This window comes from Sciurus vulgaris (assembly GCF_902686455.1).
Source record: "Sciurus vulgaris genome assembly, chromosome: 4".
Lineage (NCBI taxonomy): Eukaryota > Metazoa > Chordata > Mammalia > Rodentia > Sciuridae > Sciurus > Sciurus vulgaris.
In genome coordinates this window covers 50,083,130-50,091,898 of record NC_136464.1, presented here as the reverse complement: position 1 = coordinate 50,091,898, position 8,769 = coordinate 50,083,130, and the positions used below count along the sequence as shown (strand labels likewise).

Sequence of the window (8,769 nt, the reverse complement as noted above, 5' to 3'; positions counted from 1 at the left end):
AACAAAGTGTGGATGTGCTAATATCGCTTGATTTCAGACACATTTGGCATCAATAAACAGTGCTATCCCCCAGATACCAGCAGAGCCTGGTCTCATACCTTGGCAGCCCAGTGCAATTGGAGGACCCCCAAGGAGGCTCAGTCTCACCTCTCACATTGAGACATGTTCTATGTAAGGCCAGGACACCCAGATTTCTGCAAAAGGAGGGGGATCTGGATGAAGGCCAAATGCCGAGACAGGTCCTCTGGTTCACCGATGGATATCCTCATTTCAGCCCACTCACAGTGGTGCAGAGAGGTCAGCACATAGCTTCAGCAGATGAACGCAATGCATGAGTGTTATTTTTTAAAAGTTGCTTCAAGAGGCACAAAAGTTATCGAATGTGTTGAGGCAAGTCCTTGGGATATCAACAACCTCTACCTCCGGCTGGCTCTTTCCACCTCCGGCATGCAATGTTCTCCTCAGGCTGCACCACAGCTTGCTTGTCCTTACATAGAAATTACCACGCCTCTGTGCTTTAAATAGATTTAACACAGAATTAGACTAAGTCAATAACAAATGCAAGCTCGGCTTCCATTTCTTCTCCCACCAAATAATTTTAGAAGGGTAATTTTTTTGCCTTCCTTTTGTGTTTAGGAAAAGTGGAGATGTTACTGCCACAGATGCTGCTATTGTCACCTGGAGGTGTTCTTCCAGGGTGCAGCTGCCCCTGGCACTGCTGCCCCAGGCGCTCAGCGGTCTTTTCTCCAGGCTCGGCTGCTGTCCACACTGCTATTGCTGCAGCTGCAGCTGCCGCCACCACCACTGTGGACACCCCTGCCACCATCCTCACCCCTACCCTCCAGGTCACCTAGAGGTCTTCTCTCTGCAGCCACAGCCACCACTGCTGACACTGACCCCGCTGACCGCCCCCCCCCCCCTGCTGCCAGCACCACAGACAACTTCAGCTGCTGCTGAGCCCCTGCCTGCTGCCACCAAACCCCTGCTACTACTGCTTCCACCACCACCCAGAGGACCGCTGCCAGGGAGACTCCAAGTTTGGTTGCATGGGACCACATTCATCTTGAAACACAGGCCAGGGACTGGCGGTTGGGGTGCCAGCGGATTTGCTGCCACCACCATCTTGGGACTCAGCTGCCCCTCTCTGGGGACATGGCCAGGACCTGGAGATTCAGTGTCGGGGTGCCTGCAGGTTTGGTTGCACCTGGGGTTTTCCTCCTGGGAGTTCTGGTGGTCTCCAGCTGGTTGCTGTTTCTCAGGATTGCTCATCTGGTGGTCTATCTCCAAATTCCAGTGACATTGAGATCTTGGAAATGCAACATGGCCAAACTCAGGGCATCTGTAGCCCAGATTGGTGGGATAGTGACTGGGTCTGCCAGGGCCAGTCTGGGCCAGGCAATCATGTGAGAAGTCAGAGACAGGGTGGAGAATCTTTTGGACACTGGCGGAGATCGTTGTTCAATTTTCCATTGAAATATATTTTATTTTTTATATTTTCCTCCTCTAACATCTCTCTGCCATATTTGGAGCAAGGTATTTTTCATGCATCACTTTGTTGAGGATGGTGATATATGCATGGTGTTTTGCAATTCTGTTACATATTCTTTTATCTTTAATTTTTTTTCTCTTTATAAGTATTCTTTCTCTCACTTGTCTGTTTTTCCCAGTTTCCCTTTCTACCTTTTCTCTACCTAACAGCCAATCTCTGTTGGTTCCTCCTCCACTCTTTCCGTGGATTTTTATTTCTAGCTTCTCTCTTTCTTCCTCATGAATATCACGTCTTACACTATCTCTATTCTCTTTGTCCACCATTTGAAATTGTAAACCCTTTTAGCAAATTTTCTGTTTATACTGTAGACAGTGATTGAGCTCATCATTTCTGTTTATAGGGAGAAAGCAGTAGATGCCTTGGTGGGAAGATTTAGGATATATATTGTTTACACTGGGTGCTGTTGATATTGCTCTCCCTCTGAAAAGGGGGGTTCTGGAAGTCTTCAGGGACAACATGGGTCTACAGGGTAGAATCTGCACTGCCTCAGATCCATATGACTAGATATGAAAACACAAGCAACATGAAAAAACAAGGGAACCAAATGCCCCAAACAAACCAAGATGCCCCAATAAGAGAATTCACTGACAATACAGTAGAAGAAATATCTTAGAAGGAGTTTAGAAGAGACATAGTTAAACTGATCTGCAAATTAAAGGATGGTATGAAAAGTGAAATGAAAGAGAAAATATAGGAAGAGAATGATTGCTTGAATAAAGAATTAGCGATTCTGAAAAAAAAAAGGAAGCAGAAGTTCTCAAAATGAAGGAATCAATACATAAAATTATAAATTCAAGGAAAAGCATCACCAACAGACTAGACCATTTGGAAGACAGAAGCTCAGGCAATGAACACAAAATATCTAATACTGAAAATAAAGTTGACCATGCAGAGAAGATGGTAAGAATCCACGAATTGAATTTCCAAGAATTATGGGATAACATGAAAAGACCAAATTTAAGAGTTATCGGGATAGATGAAGGAGCAGAGATACAAACCAAAAGAATGCGCAATCTTTTCAGTGACATAATATCAGAAATTTTCTCAAACCCAAAGAATGAAATGGAAAATCAAATATAGGAGGCTTACAGGACCCCAAATGTATGAAACTACAGCAGACCAACAACCAAAACACATTATAATGAAAATGTCTAAACTACAGATTAAGGATAAAACCTTAAAGGCCATGAGAGAAAAAAAGCGAATTACATATAGGGGGAAACAAATTCAGATCTCAACTGATCTCAACCCAGACCCTCAAAGCTAGGAGGTCATGAAACAACATATTTCAAGCTCTGAAAGAAAATGAATGCAAACCAAGAATTTTATATCCAGCAAAATTATTTCAGATTTGAAGATAAAAGCCTTCAATGATAAACAAAAGTTAAAAGAATTCAGAATTAGAAAACCTGAACTACAGAACATTCTCAATGAAATATTCCATAAGGATTCAGTGGGGAAAAAAAAAAAGTGAAAACAAGTAAAGGGAGGAACTACAGTAAATAGTCAAAGGAGAAACTAAATCAAATTAAAAGTGAGAAATAAGACAAAATGACCAGGAATACAAATCATATCTCAATAATAACCTTGGAGATCTAAAATGGTGGATTAGAAGGAGGCTGTGTGTTCCCTGTCACTATATAACTTGGGTCTCAACCAGAGGAAAATCTGTTTCTCTGTGAGGCAGTCTTTGCTGTCATTGATCCCCTGTTGTTTACCCCTTTTGTCCATCTTAATCACCTGCAGTCTTCCAGAATATCAACTACTTTTTTTTTCAGGTTTTTTAAAAATTTATTTTTATTGTAAACAAATGGGATACATGTTGTTTCTCTGTTTGTACATGAAGTAGAGGCGTACCATTTGTGTAATCATATATTTACATAGGGCAATGGTGTTTGATTCATTCTGTTATTTTTTTCCTTCACTCCCACCCCTCCCAACCCTCTTTTCCCTCTATACAGTCCCTCCTTCCTCCATTCTTGCCCCCCTTACACTCCCCATTATGGGTCATCATCTGCTTATCAGTGAGATCATTCGTCCTTTGGTTTTTTGATATTGGCTTATCTTACTTAGCATGATATTCTCCAATTTCATCCATTTGCCTGCAAATGCCATAATTTTATTATTCTTTATGACTGAGTAGTATTCCATTGTGTGTGTGTGTGTGTGTGTGTGTGTGTGTGCATGTGTGTGTATGCCAGTTTCTTTATCCATACATCCATTGAACATCTAGATTGGTTCCACAATCTGGCTATTGTGAATTGAGCAGCTATGAACATTGATGTGGCTGTATCTCTGTAGTATGCTGATTTTAAGTCCTTTGAGTATAGGCCAGGGAGTGGGATAGCTGGGTCAAATGGTGGTTCCATTCCAAGCTTTCTGAGGAATCTTCACACTGCTTTCCAGATTAACTGCACTAATTTGCAACCCCACCAGCAATGTACGAGTGTAACTTTTTCCCCACATCCTTGCCAACACCTATTGTTGCTTGTATTCATGATAGTTGCCATTCTAATTGGGGTGAGATGGAATCTTAGGGTAGTTTTGATTTGCATTTCTTTTATTACTAGAGATTTTGAACATTTTTTCATATATCTGTTCATTGCTTGTACATCTTCTTCTGTGAAGTGTCTGTTCATTTCCTTAGCCCATTTGTTGATTGAGTTATTTATATTCTTGGTATAGACTTTTTTGAGTTCTGTATATATTCTGGAAATTAGTGCTCTATCTGAAGTATAGAGCAAGCAACCATGAAATTTATCTAGAAGAATAAGAAACCCAGAATAGCTAAAGCACTCTTTGGCAGGAAGAGTAAAGCAGGGGGTATTGCAATACCAGAACTTCAACTATACTACAAAGCAATAGTAACAAAAACAGCATGGTATTGGCGCCAAAATAGACAGGTAGATCAATGGTACAGAATAGAGGACATGGACACAAACCCAAATAAATACAATTTATTTGTCTCATACTAGACAAAGGTGCCAAAAATATGCAATGGAGAAAAGATAGCCTCTTCAACAAGTGCTGGCAGAACTGGAAATCCATATGCAGCAGAATGAAACTGAATCCCTATCTCTCACCCTGTACAAAACTCAACTCAAAATGGATCAAGGACCTCAGAATCAGACCAGAGACCCTTCATCTTATAGAAGAAAAAGTAGGTCCAAATCTTCAACATGTTGGTTTCGGATCAGACTTCCTTAACAGGACTCCCATAGCACAAGAAATAAAAGCAAGAATCAATAACTGGGACAGATTCAAACTAAAAAGTTTTCTCTCAGCAAAGGAAACTGTCAGCAATGTGAAGAGAGAGCCTTCAGAGTGGGAGAAAATCTTTGCCACTCATACTTCAACTACTTTTTGAGTGCAGATCACTCACTGACAGTCACCTATTTCATTCACCATTTGCCCATTTGCCTGCCTCTTGCCTGCCCATCACCTATCTTTCACCTATCCATCACCCACAGCCCAAGGTTCACCTGCTGGTTGTTGGCTAGTAGCCTACAGACCACCCACAGACCACCAACAGATTGCCAGCTGCCGGCTGTTGCCTGGAAGTCTGCTGTCACAGTACCTGAAGGTTTGGTTACATGTGACTGCCACCATCTGGGGATGACAGCCAGGACTTGCAGGACCTCCAGCCCAACTGACTGCACCCTGCCTCCAGGACCTCTGACCTGACCAACTGCACATGGATTTGGCACCCACGTCCCGCCCTGCAGCTCCCCATTTTTCAACACATTTGGAAGCTAGTGCAGCCATCTTTGATTATCCTGGAAGCGGAAGCTGCCATCTTTGGTGGGGCATATTCCATCCTGAGACACCTGCTGGAGACTGGAAATTCATTGTCAGGTACGTCTCATGCATCAGGCTACTAAAGACTGGGAGGTTTGAATACTATATGACTGTTATAGGGTAGAGCTTTTTTCCTCCTTTTTGAAAAATTTTAAGTTTTTATTTCTTTTTTTTTTTTTTTTAAAGATGAGGAGGTATTATGCCTTACCTTTAATGATGGAAGTTTTATGAGTAGGGAGAACAAAAAGGTTCAAAATTAAATAGAGGCCTAGGAATATCCTTGGTGTCTTCAGGTTTATCCCTTGAAGGATATGCCATCCAGAGCAAACTTCAGATAACTGTAAGGCCTGTTTTTCCCTCCAGCTGAGTTTGGCATAGACTTCCTTATTACTGAGGACATCCTGCTCAGTTTTTAAGTCTGTGGCATAGGTCTGCAGAGTCAACAGAACGCTGTCTCGCAGAAGCCGTCTCCATGATGCTTTGAGCTTGGGTATATTTGTGACTGTTAGTCTGTCTTCTTCCCATTCATCTTCTCTCCATCCATCTCAGTCTTTAAATTCTCTGAATTCCTCAGCAGGCATGCACAGGACCTTTAGTGTGGCAGCCAGTTCCTCTTCAGTTAGCACCTCCTTACGGCCAATCACAAATGCACCCTCTTCCCCTACCATCTCCAGTTTGCATAAGAAATCCCAGCGCTCATATAATTGGAGCCTTTCAGCTTCACCTTTGGTTCCCTGTATTGCAGCTTCACGGACAGTCACCATCTGAATGTCCGCTGTGTCATCTGTGTTGCCAGGATATGGTTCAACAAAACCATACATGTGAATAAGTTGCCAATTAGCCATTTGCCCGTAAGTGTTGAAAATCTCATGGCCTTTAGGAATGGGCTGAGTAGCAACCATCCGAAGATAATCCTGGGATGAAAGGGAGAAGCTGGGGCCATGCCCTTCCCAGGCCATTCCCATGAAGATCACATCTCTCTTAGGAAGAGCCTCCAGCAGGTATAGTCAGCCAGGGAACATAGCTGTATCTACCACCATCCTGCCTTTACTTCCTGTCACACCCTATACTGTAGAGTGAAAGGGATGAAGGCTAACTTCAAAAGGTCATCTCTCTATGTTGTTTGGTAAATCTCTGCTCAGTTCAGTCATCCTCAGCACTGAAAAAGTTGTCGGCTTTCAAAAACAACTATTAAATCCAATCAAATATTAAAGACAATTGAAAGAAGTAGTAACAGCAACATTCACTGATTTTTAATTTCATAACTTTCAAATTTTCATGTAGAGTTTAACTGACCCAAAATGGGGTCATCTTAGACATGGGCCTGTGAACATTCCCACCTCTCCTCCTGAAAGGTACTGAGACCATAGCTATTCCAGGCTGCTATCACCAGGGCTAACCGAGTCTTGGCTCACTGACATGGCCAGAGCAGCCAGTGGCAGATGAAACATGGCTATGCATACCACCCAGCACTTGTACCAAGTAGATGATGGCAATAGTCTATCAGAGGATTTTTTTTTTTTTTTTTTTTTTTTTTTTTTTTTTTTTTTTTTTTGCTACAGGGGATTGAACCCAGGGGCACTTAGCCAATGAGCCACATCTCAAAGCCCTTTTAATATTTTATTTTGACACAGCCTGAGTAGAAGCTGGCTTTGAACTTGTGATCCTGCTGCCTTAGCCTCTCCAGCCACTGGGATTTCAGGCATAAGCCACGGCAGCTTACAGGATTTCTTGAGAGCTTTAAGATGTTTTGTGTTCAAATGATTTTACTGCATACCACAATTACACAGGACAAGTTCATTTGACCCCGTCATAATTTAGTATAAGTAGGAAAATTGAGCCCAATGACACACTAGTTTGAATCAGATGCTCAATCAATGCACATAACAGGAACCAGGTGGGATCCACTCACTGCCGAGTACTCTAGATTGGCATTGTGATTGGCTAAGTGGTTTAGTATGTCTGCAGCAGGCACCATCAAAGGGGAGTTCGGCTCCTTTTCATCTTCCTCTTCCTCCAGTGGTTCTTGAAAGCTGCCACAGAGAGAACTTGGCTAAGGCCCAGGCTTGGGTGGGGGACTATGGCTGGAGCTCAGTGTCGTCTTCTTCCACCGCCCTTAGCCCTTAGTAGAGTTCCAAAGGTAAGAGCTGGGTCCTCCAAGGTTTACTCACTGACCTATAGGCCATCACAAGGGCCACTAGCTGGTGGTAGAGTTCCAGGGAGCGAACGCTGGGGCAGAAGAGATCAGGGTGGGCTTCCATGAAGGGAAGCACTATGGTATAGAACTCGCTGCGAATGTTGGCCAAATCCTTCTCGACAGCCTCAGGGACACCTGTGCCTTGCAGCAGGAGCCGGCGCTCCTCTTCTGGCCTTGGGGCTCAGCTCCAGTCCCACCCGCCGGCACCAGGTCAGGAAGCCCGCCACTGGGTCGGATTCCGACTCGCCACTGGCCCGCGGCCGTGACACCTGAGATACAGGAGCAGAGTGACGAGGCCCCGCCCCGGAGAGCCCGCGGGGATGATGGCGCGTGCGCGCGGAAGGGGCGCTTTGCATGGGGGAGAAGAAGCCGGAGAGGGGAACCGGACCTGGGGCGGGGGGCGCAGCGGCACGCGCGGGCGACCTCCGGGCGGAGCGGAGCAATGGGCCCCGTGCACGCCGCCCGCCACTCACCCGCGGGCGCTTGGCCCGCGTCGCCCTATTTTTCTTGCCCTCTATTTTCCTTTTACCTGTTTCCTCATTCTCTTTCTCCCTTCCCTCATGCTAGCAACCAACTTCTTTTGATTGCACTTTCGCTTTTCCTATGATCTAGAACTTCTACATACTCTTCTCTTATCCCATCAACAGTTACATCCTACACCCCTCCCCATCCCCTTTGTCCTCCATTGGAAACGTCACACCTCATTGCAAATCTATTTGCTATACTGTAGATAATAGTAGAATTCATCCTCTCTGTATATTATGGTAATATTTTTAATGTCTTCACAGGGGCTATTTGGTTTAGAGCTGCATATTTTCTGTACTGGGTGCTGCTAATATTAATCTCCCCCTTAAAGAAGAGATTTTGGAAACCTGCAGGATCACTGTAAGCCTATATGTGGGAAACTGCAATACCCCACCCAGATCTGCACTGCTAGAGCAGAACATACATGAACAACATGAAAAAGCAAGGGAAGAAATTGTTCCAAACAAACCAAGATTCTATATTAATAGAATCCAATGACAGCATGGAAGAAAAAATATCAGAAAAGAAGTTCAGAATATACATAATTAAAATGATTCCTGAAGCAAAGGATGAGATAAGTGAGCAAATGCAGGCATTGAATGATCACTTCAGCAAGCAGTTGAAAGAGCAAGTGCAAGAAGCAAAAGATCATTTCAGCAGACAGAGATTCTGAAAAAAACAAACAAACAGAAATCCTTGA

The 8,769-nt window shown here is 43.8% G+C and overlaps 1 protein-coding gene across 2 annotated transcripts; it reads right to left on the bottom strand.

Moving 5' to 3' along the window:
- Positions 1-5,517: 5,517 nt before the first annotated feature.
- LOC306660511 (N-lysine methyltransferase SETD6-like) lies at positions 5,518-7,978 on the bottom strand. Of its 2 annotated transcripts, none has more exons than XR_013763656.1 (3): positions 7,523-7,978; positions 7,260-7,380; positions 5,518-6,416 (listed from the first exon to the last, which is right to left on the bottom strand). XR_013763656.1 is itself a non-coding variant. In XM_079138808.1 (3 exons), the coding sequence occupies exons 1-3, from the start codon at positions 7,606-7,608 to the stop codon at positions 5,893-5,895; spliced, it is 576 nt and encodes a 191-aa protein (XP_078994934.1). In that variant the 5' UTR covers positions 7,609-7,978; the 3' UTR covers positions 5,518-5,892. The 2 variants fall into 2 exon arrangements, 1 of the variants encoding a protein (XP_078994934.1); XM_079138808.1 differs by having other exon boundaries at positions 5,518-6,261.
- Between the last annotated feature and the right edge of the window lie 791 nt (positions 7,979-8,769).